The sequence below is a fragment of the Phyllobates terribilis genome, unplaced genomic scaffold, assembly GCF_046119375.1.
Source record: "Phyllobates terribilis strain yellow unplaced genomic scaffold, ASM4611937v1 Scaffold_1__5_contigs__length_1240528914, whole genome shotgun sequence".
In the NCBI taxonomy this organism is placed as follows: Eukaryota; Metazoa; Chordata; class Amphibia; order Anura; family Dendrobatidae; genus Phyllobates; species Phyllobates terribilis.
Window position 1 is genome coordinate 532597244 of NW_027362761.1, and position 21016 is coordinate 532618259.

General features: G+C 44.5%; 1 protein-coding gene across 1 annotated transcript; it reads right to left on the minus strand.

Annotated features, from left to right (window-relative positions):
• Positions 1-3279: 3279 nt before the first annotated feature.
• Positions 3280-12132, minus strand: LOC141168630 (granzyme A-like). Its single transcript, XM_073655066.1, has 5 exons — positions 12059-12132; positions 9544-9682; positions 7342-7480; positions 5073-5348; positions 3280-4513 (listed from the first exon to the last, which is right to left on the minus strand). Exons 1-5 carry the CDS (start codon positions 12108-12110, stop codon positions 4337-4339), a joined length of 783 nt encoding a protein of 260 aa, XP_073511167.1. The 5' UTR covers positions 12111-12132; the 3' UTR covers positions 3280-4336.
• Between the last annotated feature and the right edge of the window lie 8884 nt (positions 12133-21016).

The following is a 21016-nucleotide window of genomic DNA, read 5'->3' on the forward strand; positions in this document are numbered from 1 at the left end:
CGGCAATATCGGTGATTGGTCACGGGTGGCGGCCGCGACCAATCAGCGAACTGTGATAGTGAGGACCTGAGAGCTTGTTTAAATTTGGCGATAAAATCGACCAATCAGCAGAGCGTTGTTTAAATTTGCCGGCAATCTCGCTGATTGGTCTCGGCCGGCCGGCGGCCGGGACCAATGAGCAGAGCGGTGTGTAAATTTGGCACCAAAATTGCTGATTGGTAGCGGTTGCCGGCGGCCGCGACCAATCAGCACAGCGGTGTTAACATTTGGCGCCAATCTCGCTGATTGGTCGCGGTCGGACGGCGGCCGCGACCAATCAGCAGAGCGGTGTTTAAATTTAGTGCCAATCTCGCTGATTGGTCGCGGTCGGCCACCGCGACCAATCAGCGCAGCGGCGTTTAAATTTGCCGCCCATCTCGCTGATTGGTCGCGGCCGGCCGGCCACCGCGACCAATCAGCAGAGCGGCATTTAAATTTGCCGCCCATCGCACTCATTGGTCGCGGTGGCCGGCCGCGGTTAATCAGCAGAGCGGCGTTTAAATTTGCCGGCCATCTAGCTGATTGGTCGCGGTGGCCGGCCGCGACCAATCAGCAGAGCGGCGTTTAAATTTGCCGCCCATCTCGCTGATTGGTCACGGCCGGCCACCGCGACCAATCAGCACAGCGGCGTTTAAATTTGCCGACCGTCTCGCTGATTGGTCGCGGTCGGCCGGCCACCGCAACCAATCAGCAGAGCGGCATTTAAATTTGCCGCCCATCTCGATGATTGGTCGCGGCCGGCCACCGCGACCAATCAGCGTCATATTAGTGTGGGCCCGGGAGCGGCGCTGCTTGTGCGGCTCCGTATTAGCGAGGACCGGGGAGCGGTGCTGCCTGTGTGGCTCCTTCTGCTGCGAGAAGCCGGGAGATGAGCGGCTGCTCGCAGCAGAAGCATCCTGACCGGCGGCGCCGCTCCCCGCTCCTCCGTTCACACTTGCTGTCGGGAGATCAGCGGGCCAAGCCGCTGATCTTCCGAAGTTAGCCGCATGGAGTTCAGCGGCGCCGGTCGGGGTAGTTGTGCTGCTAGCGCTGCTCATCTCCCCGCTGCATCGCCGCTGACCTCCGTCCGCCAGATGAGCCGCTAACCGCCGCCATCTTTTTTCAGAAATCCCGCGGCGCTGATTGGCCGCTGCCGGACCAATGAGCGACGCGGGATTTCCAGGACAGACAGACAGACAGACAAACAGACGGGATAAGACAATTATATAGTAGATGGCTATAGGACCCTTGAGTATGAGAAGTGAAGTCCCCACTTACAGTCACATCTGAGTCACCTTTGCAGCGAGTGGGCAGCCTAAGTAATAAAACATTGCTTTTTTAAACATTTTTTTATTATAAAAGTAAAAGAATGCAACATAAAAATAGTCATTAGTTTTGTTTCCCTCTTTTAGTTTTCTAATAAAAAATATATAAAAAAATCAACAATGTTTTATTACTTAGATATGCGCATTTGTTATATTAGTGACCACAAACTTGGGACTTACAGGACGATTTTACAAATCTCTCCCATCAAGCCGATGCATAATTAGGATTATTATGTGAGGACTTTTTTGCATATCTGTGGTGGTGCATATCACAAAATAATGCACAGACCTTTTTCTGCTCATCAGCTTTCGTTAATGCTTGTGTATTTAATGTGTGGCCCAAGACAACTCTTCTTCTTTCAATGTGACCTAGAGACGCCAAAAGGTTGGACACACCTGGTCTACACACTGAGGTACATGCACTCACCCCTTCCTGAATAGCCATGCGTTCACTCAACTTTGTAGATATCCGAGGCTACACACTCAATATACTGTCTAGAAAACTAGGCCATGCACTCATGCTTCTATGTAGAGACCCATTAACAGGTCTTTAGACAAAAGAATACAAAGCTGTAATTTGGAACTATGATTAATCCCTGAAAGGGGTTGTCCAGCCTTGGGGTACAAGTCTGCAGTCACTTGTGTAAGGGTTAATCACAATTTACTGTTTTCTTGGAGATTTGTGATGTAATATATGATCTGGCCAGTAGAAGGCAGCGGAGAAGCCAGAGTTGCAACGCAGGGGTTTAGCAGTTGGTGAGTGTGGCTAGGGGAGTTCAAGGGAGTTCAAGGAGAGAGTGAAGCTACACATCATTGGAAAAGAAGTCTGGATAGAGCGGTGCGACCCTGGATCTGTTTTTAATGACTCTGGGCCGTGCTGTTTGGTTTCACATGAGCCGACTCTGTTAGAACGACCAAAGACACAGCATCTTGGGCTAGGCCACGTGAGGCCTTATTTCAAAGGACTTAGTGAAGCCCTACATTTGAGAGATCGGAATTCTCTAAGGGACTCAAGTCAGAGTTTCTGATTATTCAGGACTCAGTCCAGCAAGGACATTTCAGTCACAGGACTTACCGGTACCATTTACAACTGAATATATATAAATAACTGTATGGAGTTCTAGTTAGTTAGGAGAAAAGGCCTCTTCTGTAAGAGACACTTGAAAAACTAGGCGATTACTAAAGTGCTGGCACAACACTGTCGTTTTATGGATATATGCATAGAAAGGGTTAATTGCGTGTATTTTGCTTGCATGTAAATGTTAATTCTGTTAACTGTACCTGTGTATACTCTTATTCGGTGTTATTGACAGTAACTGCTGTCATTGTATTTGTTATATATACTCTGTTTATCTACCATCATTTCCTTTGTTTTCTAAACTGTTTAGTAAATGTTCATATTATATTATCTAATCTTTGTGCGTGTCTGCTGATTGCTGCTGTACCCCTCGTCCTGTACCCGTCCCTCATCCATGTTTCACTTGCATTGCGCGAGATCGAGTACGTCTAGTCGCAACGTGATCGTATGTATGCAGATTGCATACTTGCAGTCATGTGTCCGGCACCGGTGAATCCTGATAGCATGAAGTGTGCGTACTGTAAGGATTCACAAGTCTGCAGTCTCATACAGTGACCGCAGACTTGTACCTTAAGGCCGGACAACCCGTTTAAGGCTTTTTAGCTGGGTAGTTCAGCCATGAAACATGTATGCATTGAAAAACAAGCAAAATGACATCAGAAATAATTGCCATGTTTCTTACGTTTTCGTGTAGATTAGTCTATATTACATCTTACATGAAAAAGTCTTAACTTTCAATGGAATAATACACAAAGCAAAAAGAAAACTACACTGTAAATGTAGATGGCACATCCAATACTTAACTCAGCAAAAATATGCAATATCAAAGGCTCTTTATTCAATGTAATGATAGACAAGGAAAGAAAAGCATTTAAAAACACACAAGTGTGAATAATACACAGTGGTGTCTGACTAATATAAAGTCAGAAACACCCCCACCTGGAGCCACTAATCATGTACGAGCAGCCTCCACAAGAATATACTTTGTAGTAGACAAAATTTATACAGATAAATATGCCATAGCCGTCAACTGCTAATAAATATAGACACTATTCCTGACATCTGTACACATTTACAGTTAATATCATAAAGTTGCAAACTCTTGCCAAAAAATCGGTATCACTTGGTAAATGGCCTGATTCTGATTCCATTCATTCAGTCGTGTCTGACCCATGAATATTTGTAGGCCATATCTTACCATTCTTCCTTTTTTCCTCACTTCATGTTCATTACCGTATCACACTTGATACTATCCAGTCAACGGTCTTCTCAGTTTCCTTTCACCACTGACCACTCTGATCCTAGCTGTCTATTGGATTCATAGAAGGTTTCTCCATCATCACAGATCAAAGGCATTAATATTTCTTCGGTCTGCTCTCATGAGTGTCCACGTCTCACATCCATACGTTGCAGGGAACACAACGGCAGTGATCAGTCTTTGATGGTGACTGAGACGTCCTTGCACTTCCATATTTGATCCATGCTCACCATGGATGCTCTTCCCAATGCTATTCAACGCAAGATCTCTGCTATTGTTTTGTGTGATTAATGAGAAACCCCCAAAAATGAAGCTATCGATCACTTCTATTTCTTCATTGGTGATCTTCATATGGACTCCCTCGTTGGTGGAAGTTATGATTTTACTCTTCTAATGTTCAGATCAAAGGCCTGAACATAAGTTAAAAATATATATATATATCAGGTAAACTGTTGAAGGTGTGTTTAGCACCAGATTTAGAGAATCGGTGTCAATGAAGGACTTTGAGAAGTAGTAAAATACAGAAAAAAAAATTTCACGGCACGCATAGTGCTCGTGTGGGTCATGAAATGAATAGATCTGGATTCTTTTGGCATATATCAGGCCCATTATACCTTATGGTCACGCTGAAGGTGAAATATTTTCTGCAGAATGTATTTATATTGTGTATATATCAGAATAATCCCCTCCAATTGTATTTCGGATCCACTTTAGATAGTTGTTTGTAAGTCGTGTGTAGACCCCTGGAAACTTTGGATTACCACAATCAGAAGTTCCAAATGAGATAAGGCCAACATATTTTCCATCACAGATCAAAGGGCCTCCAGAATCACCCTGGAATAGATCATAGGACATATTAATTTTATGATGATTGGAAAGCTAAACACGCCTGATATTTCTAACTTTTTATTTTATACACGCTGGTTTCCTAACTGCGTTTAATTTCTCTGCAGTTTTTGACATTTCCATTGATTGCTGAGACAAAGGTGCAAAATCTCTCAGATGAGGCGTGTGCCCCTTAAAGGGGTTGTCTGGCCTTAGGGTTCAAATCTGCAGTGACTCTATGTGACTGCAGACTTGTAAATCCTTAGAGCGTGCACGTACCTGCGGTCATGTGCCAACTAGACTTACTCGGTCTCACTTAATGCAAGCGTATTGAGCGAGACCGGACATGTCTACTCTGAATGTGGCCAGGCAAATGCAAATCGAATACTTGCAGTCACATGTACGCCTGCTCCTGGCACTACAGAGCGCAGTGGACAAATTTTAAAAGGGGCAATTACTGTTTCTCATGATCGTTATGGGTGTTAGATAATTATAGATTTTTATATGTGTGATGTTAATTATTAAGTGTTGATTCAGTTTCCCTAGATTCACACCTGGCATTACTTACCGCACATGTGTCAGCTTTATGCTTCTTATTTGGGGCTCCGGCACACATCATGCTGTCAGTAATAAGTTGTTTCTTTTTACTGTATTCTTTCTTACAGATCTTATTGTCAATAATTGCCAGATTAACTTCTCGAAGGACATCTGATAGTGTCCTTTTCTTTAAATCAGTTTTTCCCCATCCGGCTGTGCTGCATATCTTCCTAGCTGCAATGTTTTCTTCATTTTTTGGTAATGGAAGAAGAGAAACAAACGTGTTCAGCTTTGCAGGTTTCTCCAGCTGTAACAGAAAAAAAAATTACTGTATGAAGACAGATCATAAAATTATGGCTGGTAAGGGGTCCCAGTGCTTGGCTCTATAGATGCAGATACAACTGCATCTACCTATACAGGGTTGCCCAGTTACTTTCCATCTAGAAAACCAAATAGGTCTAAGCTGTTTTACTCAAATTTGTATCCAGTTTCTTATAACACTAATTCAATACATTCTCATACAGACATCTATACCAAAAACAACATCTGATAGAGTAACACAGTTACTTTTCTGGTCAAAGACAGTTCCATTACTTATTGTGCCTTTGACACAGTAAATGACAGCTCAGCCCTTCAGTCTGGGGCAGGGGCATGCTGAGATGACGGCATTGTGATTGACGTTGTAATTGACAGTCCAGCCATCCAATCAGAGTCGGGCATGTTGAGTTTCCTCCAGGTTCCTCCCATCGTGGGTTATTACCTGGCTATTTAACTGGATGACTGTATCTAATTACTGCCAGTCGTAGCTTTAGCTCAGTGGTGTGTGTGTGCCTTGTATTTCTACGCTCTATTTCTGATCTATTTCTGCCTGACCTCGAACCATGCCTCTGACCATCAATTTGCCTAGCCCCTTTGTCTTGATCCTCTACCTTCCTGGAATTCTGACCTCGGACCATGACCTGACTACGCCTTTGTCAGTTTGGCAAAACTTAAGCCAAGAGGAACTATAATGAAGGACACATCTGCATATAAAGTTCTCCATGCTGTACAGTAGACTGCTTCTGCATACTAGGCAGTGATGAAAGGGTAGTTATCCAGCAACTCGTGAAATTGACTTAAAAAATAGCCTTTATTTTGAAAAAATTAAAAACTTGAGACCATAGTGCAAATAAAAGCATACAGAGGCTTCTGCATACTAGACCTACACTCAAGGACATGTCTAAGGTTTCTCCCATTCAGACAGCAAGAGTTATCAATAAAGTACATGATATAATGCTATAAGTTATATATAATACTGAGCAAGAAAAGGGCTGAGACAAAACATTATTCATTGCTATAAAATATGGTGACTTTGAAGATGGTGGAAAGTAGGCTGGCATCTCTTTGGTGCATCCATGAAAAACATTGGCAGCATACAGATATTTTGTTGACCCATGAGTTTCACTTCACTCTGCATTTCTGGTTTTCTAGTTTAGTCCTTTATTTACATCCTGCCTTACATCTCCCTGTATTTTATTCTTACCTGCCAGTTGTCTCCCATTGTTATTACCTGGCTATTTAGCTGGATATCTGTATCTAATTACTGCCAGTCGTAGCCTTAGCTCAGTGGTGTGTGTGCCTTGTATTTCTGTGCTCTATTTCTGATCTAATGCTGCTTGACCTTGGAGTTTGCCTCTGACCATCCATTTGCCTAGCCCCTTTGTCTTGATCCGCTACCTTCCTGGAATTCTGACCTCGGACCATGACCTGACTACGCCTTTGTTTTTCCCCTTAGTTTACGATGAGGTCTCTTGGTATCTGTCCCCGAATCCCTTGATTACCCTGCCTCACAACTTGTCCATGAGTAGTAACTAGCATCACATGGTCATCTTATTCTGCACAGTTTGGCAAAACTTAAGCCAAGAGGAAATGTAAGGAAGGACACATCTGCATATAAAGTTCTCCATGCTGTAAAGTAGACTGCTTCTGCATATTAGACCTACATTAAAGGGACATGTCTAAGGTTTCTCCCATTCACACAGCAAGAGTTATCAATAAAGTACATGATATAGTGCTATAAGTTATATATAATACTGAGCAAGAAAAGGGCTGAGACAAAACATTATTCATTGCTATCAAATATGGTGACTTTGATGATGGTGGAAAGTAGGCTGGCATCTCTTTGGTTCATCCATGAAAAACATTGACATGATATGGATATTTTATTGACCCATGAGTTTGACTTCACTCTACAGTTCTGATTTTCTAGTTTAGTCCTTGATTTACATCCTCCATTACATCTCTTTGTATTTTATTCTTACCTGTAAAAGCTGAAGGTCATTGATTCCGAGATCCTTTTCATAACAGGGGTACGTAATGCCTCGTTTAATCCTTATTTGCTGCTGTTCCTGAGTATCTTGCAGCCGGTGTGCACCCAGTATGGCATATGAAGTATTTACACTGAAAATAAAATTAAAAATTCTTCTCAGTCAAAATAATTTTGTAGAAAAATAAAAACTCTGCTAATCAACATCACTTAAATGGAATGGAGAACCTATATTTTTAACTACATAAAACCCGAGAGTTATAAATATTATTTTTTTCTAATGTTTTAAGTTTTAGTTTTTTTATTTTAGCTGCCATCTTACATAAGATGCTGTTCATTGATTTGTTTTATAGCAGCTACATTGATCGCAGGAATTTATATTATAGTCTGTGGATTACTCATTGTCTTCAATGGCGGAGTGTTGTATGCATGCTATAACCTGTGCATAAGTTATTGTGCAGTGAGGGGGAGGAGGCGAGTTGTGATTACTATCAATGTGAATGGTGAATTCTTTATGTGTTATGGATGTTATCTTATATTGTTATCCTGCTTGTTATGATAATGAAATGACTGCTGAGAAGTAAGGTGAAGCAAAATTATACATAGGACCCTGTTAGAATGGCCACATTGGTAGTCTGTATCAACTAGACCACAGCTCTGCAAACAAGAGAACCACCGAACGTCAGGTCCAAATATGCTATGACAATAAATGGGATAGATAAAAAACCTTTAGTAAATTAATGGTTATAGTGGCACTACAAGCACAAGAATGCCCGCATTCAAACATAAATACAAATACAAAAATTGGTATGTAAACCACCATGATTAACGGACCAATAGAAAAATTGCATGTGAACACTATTATAATTATGGTATATAAAATCGGTATACAAAAAAAAGAATAATAACACCAGGTACAGAGATGGTAATATGCAGTGCCTATATGATACACCCAAAAATGTATGTATAAATATATAATTGATTGAATCAAATAAGTATAAAACTACTGAATATAAAATGGTGTATGACCAGGCACCATATAGATGTCTGTAACCGATAATGGTGTATGCATGCCTATCCGCAAAGAAACACGTGCTTAATATGGTTGCCAGTAAGTGATGCCCTCAACAAAGGAGTAATGGAAAAGAAAAGAAGGGAGGGGAAAGAGAGAAAGAGGGGTAAGGAGAGAAGGGAGGAAGAAAATTAATGCTGGGAAGATCAAGTGGTCATGAATAGTTATGGAGGGCAAATCACAGAGGGGAGGCAATGCTGAAGATGTACACCTGAAGGTCCTGTGGATTAATGCAGCACAGCCCCGACGCGCGTTTCGGACGGGAAGTCCTTTGACCAGAGCTCTGCAAACTTCCTCCTGCCAGTATCCTTGGCTCCTCTTTAGATTAGCATGGCCAGTGTGACCTCATGTGTTTTTCACGCTGCAACAATGACAGGGAACCAGGTCTACTAATCTGAAAAGGCTCTGAGTATGCCAGCAGGTAGGAGGAGGTTTGCAGAGCTCTGGACCAGTGGCCACAAACTACCAACGTGGCCACTGGATCAGATTCCTTTGAAATCATTTTGCTCAGTTCTACTGAGAAGTGGTCTCTACAGGACAAGAAGTGTCAGTCTATAATGAGGATCAGTGACCAGAGTGAGACCTGCAAGATTTCTAGATTACAAAAATAATCTTTAATAATAATAATAATCTTTATTTTTATATAGCACCAACATATTTCACAGCGCTTTACATACATTATCATAGCTGTTCCCATTGGGGCTCACAATCTATATTCCCTATCAGTATGTCTTTGGAGTGTGGGAGGAAATCGGAGAACCCAGAGGAAACCCACACAAACACAGGGAGAACATACAGACTCCTTGCAGATGTTGTCCTTAGTGGGATTTGAACCCAGGACCCCAATGCTGCAAGGCTGCAATGCTAACCACTGAGCCACTGTGCTGCCCCTATGAAAGATATGACCTTGGAAGAAGATCTATATTTGGCTTATAGAAAGGGGTCCCAGTAATAGTATCAGCTTTCTATTTCCACAAATTGCCCCAATAGGGCATTTACTTGAGGGTACCCTAGGAATGCTGAGTAATTGCTATAAACCTTAGACAAAGAACATTACAGAATATACAACTTCTTTACTATTGGCTCTACTGTCAATATTTGTCAAGACAGGATACACATACTTACAAGTTACAGTGAGCAGCAGTCAAAATCCAGTTTGGTTTAATTAATGCTCCTCCACATGAACCATTTATTTTCAGAAAAGCCATGTATGGTCTGGAGTGTGGAGTGGCCTCATTTCCTCCAATAATATCCACGGTGACATCTGTGGATAAGGATGAATACTGGAAATTATTAGGAATGGGCAAATGAGCATCATGTTGTCTAATAGATTGCAATGTGGAATACTCCAGATAGTGTCCTTGATAGGGAAAAATCTCCTTTGGCAAATATGAGAAGACCACTTTTATTAAAGATCTATGTTGCTTGATGACCACAAGCTTCAATGAAGCTTTAATGAAGCAAACAGAGTCATCTTGTGCTCTGCCTGACTTCATTTTGGCAGTGTCTGTCTCTTTGAGGCTCAAAACACAGTTGGCCACGTTTACCATTTTTAAAGGCTTCAGACGGATGCCATTGACATGTGGCTAAAGTGTAAAGTGAATCCAGCCTTATTCACATGGTCAGCCTGCTATCCAGGTGTGTTTAATGGGGAGAAGAGGAAAAAGTACTATCAGACACCTTTGACAGGTTTTAACACTTAGGAGAAGAAAATGAGTGTTGAATGTCGACAAGTCCAGTCCTTCTCTCCTCCAACTTTATTTAATGGGAAAGATTCAGCCCCCGTTCCATCATATATACTAGATATCAGCTGGTCTCATTGAAATTGACTGACTTTTATCTAATGTGTAAAAGGACATTAAGAGATATTCAAAACTAACAGGTATTAGTAGCTCCCATTCAATTCAGGAAGCCAACCAGTTATTGATACTGGTGAGGGTCCCAACTACCAAACTTTTAATATCTGAATTTATCAATTCGGTGGCCATCTACCAGTCGTGAGTCCATTTTTGAGATGGTAATGGGTCACAAAGTTCTATCAGAATTAATCTAAATCAGCGCTTAAAAGCGCTGTGAGGATTCAAAAGTCTGCAGTCACATAGAGTGACGGCAGACTTGTAGTTTTGGACCGAACAATTCCTTTAAGTCATTCAGGAGGGACCACAACTGACCACAGTTATTCTCTATATAGGATATTTAAAAAATGACCCAATGGAGGCACTTCAGAACAAGAAGTTAGAAACACTATCTCACATTTACTTATTCATTTACTTATTCAAAAGTGACAGAATTCGAAGTCTGACAGAGGCATTTAACATGTTAAGAGCCGCAGGTGGATCGTGATTCCACCCTCAGCTGTTGGGGGCACATGTCAGCTGATGAAATCAGCTGTCATGTGCCAGAAAAGATGCTGGTTCAGCGCCGGAGCCCACATCAAACAGGGGTAGGCGACCTATGACATACCTATATGTCATTGGTCGTAAAGGGGTTAAGATTCAATGTCTATATAATGCAAAACACTGTAACGACCCTTTAAACAGACTATAGTTGCTAAATAGCAAACACTCCTATATCATACCCATAATAAGTGCCATAATACTTAATACAATGGAGAAATAGAAAAAAATTGAAAAATTAGAAAAAATAGCGCAAGTAACTTAAACTTACACTAGTGTTAAATCAAGCTAAAGGTGTTAATCAAATGGTGAAACAAACTGTGGTTCCCCTTAAATTCAAATATGTATAAATAAACATGAGTTACCTAATATAATAGTATTAATCAGGGCCCAGTAAGTGTCAGTATTCGTGTCCCCTCACCCCGACGCGCATTTCATCTCACTTCTTCCGAGATTGCTGAAAGACATCCATGGTTACGACCACTAACAACTAAAGGTCACTATATGAGTGGTCATAACCATGGATACCTAAGCTACTGCAATGCCCTGCAGATGGGGTAAGCGACATAGTGCAGCAGAAGAACCATGCTACATTTCTATTTAGAGGTATTTGCTAATGTTAGTATTATTATTATTACACTTACTACATATTGGGATAGGATCTTGGAGATGGAAATACCCCTTTAATTAAGAAAAAAAATTAATGGGAGTGCTAAAAAGGGCAGCCCAGACTGATAACAGGTACTTTTTAATAGTATTGTGTACAGTGCTCTCATAGTATTATGCAGTTGTATAGTAGTGTATAGTAATATATTATTGCGTAGTAGTAGTATTGTATTGCGACTTCATATTATGCAGTATTGTTTGGTAATATGGTAGTGTGTAATAGTATAGTATTATAGCAATACCAAAAACAGATAAATTTATGCCAGGGCAATAATTATAACATGATTAAAAATAGATAAATTTTATGGAGTATAATTGTAAAAACATATAAAAAATCCAAAAAACACAGACACACAGACACCTTGGTGGGTGAGTTACTGTAGGAACCCCAATAGTAAAAAGGTTCAAAGTTGTAGGGTGACAAAGCAAGTATATATAATCTATCATAGTATTAGTAAAAGGAAATGTACACCATAGGAGTAATCAGTAGTAGTATATTAATATGTAATATAGCATTGTGTACTAGTATGCAGCACATAACACAATTCCCATGAATTAGTAATATATCATTTACTTACGTCCATTGATGTGAAGCAGAGATAACACAAGCAGCACTAGAAAATGCTCCATTCTGAGTGGTCCACTCAGTACCTTAGACGGGGCGTGGGGTCATATATATAGTATATCTATGTAGTGTGGTTTCACTTCTGAGAAAATATCTGCATATTGTGGTTTGTGAGTCAAATGATTAGTAATGTTGCCTTCAAGGAAAATAAAGCTTGACGTGATGCAGTCTCATACCTCAGAAGGATTCGGTTTTGTTTTCTGCATTTAATATATTACGGGATGTTTCCACTAATGGACTATAGCGACTTATGCTATGATTAGGTTTAACTACTGTTAACTGTTCTGGAACTTTCTTAATTTAGCTTTGTTCTGGTACTTTATGCAAATTGGTTTGTTCTGGTACTGTTTTTATTGACTGTACTTGGTTCTTATACTGTATTAATGTAATGAAATTTTTTCTGGTATCATAGTTATTGACTCTGGTTCCATAAATATGAAATAATCTTGGTTGTGGTGTTGTATTTATCTACTGTTGTTAGTTCTAGCACCGTATTTGTAAGGGGTAACTCTCACCACCTTTAACTTGTTTGACTTTGAACATTTGTGTTTATTTGTTCAGCTTCTCCTGTTTTGTTTGGTGGGCCTTTGTGAACAGGGTCACCAGCAAGCACTTACGGTGTTTGAGTTAAGGTGAAGAAGAGGAATTTGGTGTCCTCATGGGCTTCAGCAGAGCCTGGTGTTGTCACAGGAACATTGCTGCCCAGGTTGTAGCGGAAAGGAAGGGGAATGTGGATCTGTGGATCTGACTACGTGTGCAGACAAAAGAAGCTGCTGGGACCGTTCTGAAGGCATTAGGCCTCACCCAACTCCCACTAAAAGGACTGGAAGCAAGAGGAAAAGAGGCTTTTGAGCTTAGAACACAGAACAGAGAGGGAATCTGGAGGCTGGGGATGGATTTTAGATTTCTAAGCACAAGACAGTAAGGACACCTGTTCTTAGAAACAACTGTGAAACATTATCAAAAAGGGAAGTAAGAAAGAAAAGAAAACCAGTTAGATAGTCTAGTTAGAGAACAATAGAGAATATTTAATTATAGTATATTAGAAAATAATTAAAATTATGGTATTAAATATATAGGGATTTAGGATGAAAATTAATTTGTATTTCGGACCACCCCTTTAGAGGAAATGTTTCAGCTGGTTTTTGCTACCTCATCTGAAAGCAGCCTGATGTAGGCAAAGAGAAGCTGAATCCAAAGATGTATCATTTAATTTACTGGGTGCAGCTGTTCTGATGCAATCAGAGCTTTTAGATTTAGCAATGAAGCAAAGCTGAGAAAGCTAATCCTGCCCACACCAGGCGCTGAATATAGAATTTCCATAGACAGTGAGGTGCCTGTCACAGGAGGGGCATTGCCAGACTAGGAGGCTCACGCTGCTGAGTCACAGCAATGATAAAATTCTGGTGCTAAAACAATCATTACAGGTAAACAAAACCGAGCTTGATAAGAGAGGCATCACTGAAATCTGTGTCTTAACCCCTACAGCATACTGTCTTCAGCTTACATAGCAAAAACTTGCTGACAGATTCCTTTTAATTAATATTAATAACACAATGGGCAGCTGCAGATTGGTGATTTGTCTAAATACAGTCCAGTAACAAACCCCTGAGAGGAGTCTTTAATGTGCCCCTGTAAGGGTCAAATTTTCTAGTAAAGTCAGGCCCGAATTTCCATGTTGAGAGATCCTGGCATATAGAGCGGGATCCCACATCCGTCTGCGGCCATGCTCGTTCTGAGATCTCGTTCTTTCTGCCAGCCGATCGCTTCTTAGTACTTTATAAAGCTGTTACTGATATTACTGTTCAAACTTCAAAAGATCCGCTCTTATCTAACAGCAGACATGAGATATATTCTGACTATCTATAATATAACGCTACAAGTGTCCATAGACACAAGCTTCTATAGACTTCGCAAGTGCGACACGCCTGCGCAGTCTGGCTCCAGACAGAAGAATGCATGGAGCCGTTACAGGTAAGAGGAGTGTTTGGCGCCGGAGATCGCGGTATGCATAGACACTGAATGCATACCGCGATCTCCGGTGCCATACTTACACACTTGCCTGACCGGGAGGAGCATTGCCGCCGCGCCTCTCTTCTTGTCAGAGACCCGGGGCAGGAGTGAAGGAGTCGGAATCGGCGCATGCGCATAGCGCTATCCAGTGCCATTTTACTGAAGACACATTTGCAGCATGTCTTCAGCAAAATGGCGCCGGACAGCGCGTTATGGGCACACCCGTACTCCGGCGCCGCACTCCACCCGGCCTCCGGCAGAACAGGACACAGCAGCGCTGGAGCACAGGGAAGAAAGGTGAGTATAAGTGTTTTTTTTGTATGTGTGCAGCGTGAAAGGCATGAGGGGGCCACACATACCAGGATTGGGGGTGAGGGGGCCACGCATACCAGGATTGGGGGATGAGGGGGCCACACATACCAGGATTTGGGGATGAGGGGGCCACACATACCAGGATTGGGGATGAGGGGGCCACACATACCAGGATTGGGGGATGAGGGGGCCACATATACCAGGATTAGGGGATGAGGGGGCCACACATACCAGGATTGGGGGATGAGGGGTACCATACATACTAGGATTGAGGGGTGAGGGGACAATGCATACCAGGATTGAGGGGTGAGGTGACCATGCATACCAGGATTGGGGGGTGAGGGGACCATGCATACCAGGATTGGGGGTGAGGGGACTATGCATACAGGATTGGGGGATGAGGGGTACCATGCATACCAGGATTGGGCGATGAGGGGTACCATGCCTACCAGGATTGGGGAGTGAGGGGGGCCATGCATACCAGGATTGGGGATGAGGGAGGCCATGCATACCAGGATTGGGGATGAGGGGTGCCATGCATACCAGCATTGGGGATGGAGGGTGCCATGCATACTAGCATTGGGGATGGGGAGTACCATGCATACCAGGATAGGAATGCGGGGTACCATGCATACCAGGATGATGGATGGGGTGCCATGCATACCAGCATGAGGGGTACCATGCATACCAGAATAGGAATGAGGGGTACCATGCTTACCAGAATAGGAATATGTGGTGCCATGCATACTAGGATTGTGGGATGAGGAGTGCCATGCATACCAGGATTGGGGATGAGGGGTGCCATGCAAACCAGGATTGGGGATGAGGGATGCCATGCATACCTGGATTGCGGATGAGGAATGCCATGCATACCAGGATTGGGGATTAGGGGTGCCATGCATACCAGGTTTGCGGATGAAGGGTGCCATGCATACCAGGATTTGGGATGAAGGGTGCCATGCATACCAGGATAGGGATGAGGGGTATCATGCATACCAGGATAGGGATCTGGGGGGGCCATGCATACCAGGATTCAGATGAGTGGCCATGTATACCAGGATAGGCATGAGGGGTACCATGTACTGTATATCAGGATGAGGGATGGGGTGCCATGCATACCAGGATAGGGATGAGGTGTACCATGCATACCAGGATGAGGGGTACCATACATACCAGGATAGGGATGAGGGATGGGGTACCATGCATACCAGGATTGGGTATGAGGGAGCCATGCATGCCAGGATGAGGGGCGCCATGCATGCCAGGATTGGGGATGAGGTGCGCCATGCATGCCAGGATTGGGGATGAGGGGTGCCATGCATACCAGGATTGGGGATGAGGGGTGCCATGCATACAGGATTGGGGGTGAATGGTGCCATGTATATCAGGATTGGGGGTGAGGGATGCCATGCATACCAGGATTGGGGGTGAGGGGTGCAATGCATACCAGGATAGGGATGAGGCGTGCCATGCATACCAGGATAGGGATTAGGGCATCACATAACAGGATGGAGGAACAGAATTGGGGAGCACAAATACCAGGATGGGGGTAGCACAAATACCAGGATGGGGGCAACACAAATACAAGGATGGGGCAGCACATACCAGCATGGGAGACCATATACCAATAAAAATGCTCGCCACTCGGGCGTAGAACGGGCTCAATAGCTAGTAGTAATATAATTATACATGAATTTGTACTAGAGACCCTTTAATTCATAGCTCATAGAGAATTTATCAGCTGCCCCAGCTCGCCTAAACTACCACCATGTCTTTATTACATTCTATATCTACATTTTAACAAACCCTTTTCTGTCTCTTAATGCTTGGTGATTCAATATAAATTCAAGCTTAAAACTGCACTGGTGCAATGGAGATTAGTGAGTGACCTTGGTCTTGAAAATCATGTCACTAAAACCCACAGGGGCGTGATAATATAATGATGACTAGTCACCCATTCATTTGCATAGCGCCAGTGCAGTTTTATGACTGATTTTTTAATTAATCACCAATCACTAAGCCACATAAAGGAGCTTGTTAGAGTGTATGCTCAGGGTGCAATAAAGACATGGTGGCAATTTAGAAGGCTTGGACAGCTGACAGGTTCCCTTATAAATGTACCTCTTATTTGTATTATTTTGCACTTTGGTAAAAGACAAAATACTGCATTACAGAACATGCAATTATTAAAGAATAATCTAAACCCTGAGTAATAGCTAGATAAGAACAAATACAGGTAACATGACACATGGGAAAGTTAAGCATGTGGTTTCTAAGCTATTTTACAAAAAAAAGTTGAAGAATACAGTAAAGGAAGTGGGGAGACAGCAATGGTCTGTAGGTCAGACATACAAAGGTTTCTTGTTACCATATCACGCTCACAGATATTTCATAGTTTCTGTTCTGTGGTTTAGATGGAAATACATCTAATATAGAATACGTATGTTACAAGTCTGCATTTAGTGAGATTCCCAGAGTAATTGCTGCAGGCAGAAGGCACTGTATGATTGTCTCTACACTACATCATTACTGGAGGACAAATTTGGTGCTTAAAGGGTTGTTCCCAAAATTGTAAGTTATCTCTTATCCATACTTACTTAATAGTGATGAGCGGACCCGTGGATGTTCGGGTTCGGCGGGTTCAATGAATATTCAGTAAAAAGTTTGGTTCGGGTCTAAACTTGACCCCGAACCCGAACCCAATGGAAGTCAATGGGGACCCAAACTTCAGTGCTTGAAAATGGCTGTAAAATGGTCATAGTTAAGGCTAAGGTGTTGTAAAAGGAAGGAAAATGGGGGTAAGAGCAAGACAATTGCCCTGCAAACAAATGTGGATAGGGAAATGACTTAAAATAACAATGTTAAAAAAAGAGTGGCTTAGTATACATTTTTTGCAAAAAACGTGTCAACTAAATACCCTGTTTTTTATCACCTTTTTACTAGTACTTTCTGTTTACTGTTACTTTTTTACAACAGAGTATTTTTAAACGTTTGTTTTACTGCGTCTTTGTGTGCTTCAGTCTTTTGGTGATGTGAACACTGTCCTACAGACTTGTTCACTGTGTGCATGGCCCATGTGTTTGTATATAATGTTAATAAAAAAGGACCCGCTGCAGTGAAGGCAGGTCTGAACCCGACAGAGGCGCCGCATAGGCTCCCATGACCTTGCCCCTCTCCCGATCGACCCTGTTCTTTGCTTTGGGTTCAGCAGGGGACGAAGTAACAGCGGCCGTGGTGTCCTCTGGAGGCCATTCACCTCACCCTCTCCATGCAAGGGGTTGTTTACTCTACGCCTGCCACTTCTGGACTTGCCCACACAGCGAGCTGCTCTCCAACCACCCCTCTGTGCCATAAGGACTCCATTACATGCTGTTTGCCTCAGAGTCCTGTGAATCAAGGTTTGAATCCAGATATGGAGCCTGATAAATGGGTACCGTACCCAATGAAGGCAGCAGTCATGTAAATTAACCACTGCTTAACTGAGTCAGCAGTTGATGTAGCAAGACAATAGCCATCCAAGACAATTTAGAAGCTCTATAATTGAAATGAGTAGTTAAATCCTCTAATGAGCATCTATTCGAGGGCAAGTCTGGTGCCAGCAGCCGCGATAATTCCAGCTTCAGGAAGTGGAAGGGTAGGAGCTTATCGTGTGCAGGAGCTGTGTGTGTTTGGAGTGTGCTCTCCAAAGAACCAGGAAAGAAGCCCGCGTCCTGCCTCTCTACTCCCCAGGGAGAGGCAGGGATTCCCAGGAGGGGCTCATGGCGACCCCTGCTCCTGCCCCCCGATCTGCACCTGCGGGGGGCAGGGAGCCATCTTCATCGGCTGAGGAAGGTGTTAGGAGGTCGGCTAGACTTAAGAGCATGGATTCCCCAGGTCCAGCTCTCAAGGAAGGATCGCAGGCGCAGCAAGGATCCCAACCACAGCCAGGTAAGGGGCGTGCATCTGCCCCTAAAATGACTACCGGTGTGACGTTTGGGGGGTCTGGTCATGTGACCCTAAAAAGGAATTGGGGAACCATGGATTCTCGGGAAACTGTGGAAACTTTCACTGCCCGCATCTCCCACATGTTTAAAATCTATGGAGAGACGGGTAGGGACATAAGTCGTTTGCAAGAGGAAATTAAAATGGAAAAAGCAAAGTGGGGTGGTCGCAGCTCTGCAGGTGGGAAGAATACCCAGGGCGTAGCTGTCAGGGTGCAAGCCCTGAGGGGGAAAAGGGAGGCCTTAATAGCCCTCCAGGAGGAAATCCTGAAAAACGCAGGACCTTTTATGGAGAAGCTCCAGAATGACCGGCGTTTTGCCAGCATGGGGAAACCAAATCAGGACGGTGGTAATGAGAATGCAGCGCTTGGCGCTCAGGCTGGTGCTGCCTCACCTAGCTGTACAAGGTCTCGGGAGAGATCACCCCATGGCATGACTGTCAGTGAGGTCCCCCCTGGCAATAGCACCAGGCACGGTCCTCCTGTCATATGTGGTTTGGCTGTGCGGCCCGGATCGGTCGTTGCGCAGGGCTCTGCTCTGCAGGGCTCTGACGCTCCGAGTGGTCTGTATGCTCTGCAAAGCTCTGCCACACAGCATGTTTCTGCTGCGGTGCAGGACTCTGCCACTTTGCAAAAAGGGAAAAAAAAGTGGTTTCTGTTGCTGTGCATGATTCTGGTGCGCTGGGCTCTGTTGTTCCACAGCACTCAACTGTTTCACCAGGCGCTGTTGCTCCTCCTAAATCAGCCGGCAGCATTACTGCATGCAATGAACTGAGGAGCATCAATCTCGGGTGTGTTCCACCTAGCAGCGATCAGGTCCTGCCCCCAGGAGGTTCAGTCAGTGATGTCCAGCCAGGTGGGGAGGAGCAAGGGCTGGACTCTACCTGCAGCATGGAGGTGAGCCAAGATGGTGGCAAAACTACAGAGGTTGTTGTGGAGAGGTCAGTGAGTACGGCCTTGGCAGATGATTGTTCACTGAGACCGGGGCAGGGGCCTGTTTCCATGTCGGACGCCGGGGGTGAACTTTATGTTAGTGAGGAAGATTACGAGTCAAGTGGATCTGAGGGCCTGTTAAAGGCTATCAAGCAGCGGGCATCCCCTATGAATCTGACAGGGTTTTCCCTTGGTGATGATATGCCAGCAGAGAAGGTGAAAGGAAATTCCAAGAGGAGAAACGGAAGGGGAAAAAACTCCAGTGCTGCACGGGAAAATGGTGAGTTTTAAATATATAAACATGCCTGATGTGCCGGCTATTTCCCGTGTAAACCCCGCTGGGCAGCAGCCAGCTCTGTCAGTGAGTTCAGGCTGTGGGTCAGGCGGGGAGAGCAGGAAGGAGGGCGTGAGTGGTGAAGCTGCTGTCTCTGCGGTTCACAGCAGGGGTGGTGGTGCAGCGGTTTTGGTAAATACCAGACATTGAGAGTATGGCGGAGTTTCCTGCTCTTCCCCTTGTATTTAAGCCGGTCGTCACTGGGGGTACGGGGGAGGGGCAGAGAAGCATGCTGCTGCGACAGGGGCACAGCATGCCAAAGTGGGCGAGATGGCCCCTGGGGCCGAAGGGGTGGTTGGTATTTCTGTCACCCAGGGTAACGGAGGGCCCGTTGAGGAGGCCCTGGAGGTAAATTGACTGTGTTGGTGGCAGCTGATAAGGAGATAGTTACAAAAAATGTTGTAAATGCTGTAAATAGTGAGCACGCTGGGGCCCTACTTGATCCTGTTTATGTAAGGATGGAGGGTGGTGTGTGTGGGGGTGTGGAAGTTGTGGATGGAGGTGGTGATGGCTGATGGGGGGGACGAATGGGGTGAGTGGTGAGGTGGAAGTGTGTGGGGGGTGCAAAAAGTGTGGTTGGTGAGAGTTCCACTGCCCCCCCAGCAGTAGGGGTCAGACCCCAAGGGGGTAGCTATGCTGGGGCTGTTGCGGTTGGGTTGGGTGGTGTGTCTTAGTCTTTGTCTGGGGAGCTTGGCGATGGTGACTTGCAATGGCATCTTTTGGAGGCCCTGAAAAGGGGTGAGGAAAGCTTTACTGTGGGGAAAGGGGGTGGTTGACCTGTTTTTTTGGACAAAGAGGCATGGATTATCAGCCTTCCAAGATAAAGGTGCAGGGATGGTGTGGTCTCTGCCGACACCAGGGCAGGGTGGTGCCCGTAAAAATGTGGTTAGTTTTCGGTGGGTGAGCGATGATGCGTGTCCCAGGGCCGGCGTCAGCACCCGGCACACCCGGGCAAGTGCCGAGGCCCTGAGCAGGCAGGGGGGCCCACTGGCGGTCGCGCACCCCGCTGGGCTATCGGCGGAGGAGAGCGGTGTCAGCGCCCGCTCCCTCCTACTTGCTCAGGGCCCCGGCAGCCGGATACTGTCACCTCTCTCCGTGCCTCCGCAGATCCGCTGTCTTCCTGCTCTGCGCTCCCTGTGATGTCTCAGGTCAGCGGGCGCGGTGACATCTTTCCATCGCGCGCTCCCCTGAGCCGTCACAGGGAGCGCAGATCGGGAAGACACCGGCAACGCTGGAGTCCGGACCTGGGCAGCAGGTGAGGAGGAGGGAGGTGAGTATTTGATTTTTTTTTTTTTTTTTTTTAAATGTATGGAGGCATGGGGCATAATATTTGGGGGGGT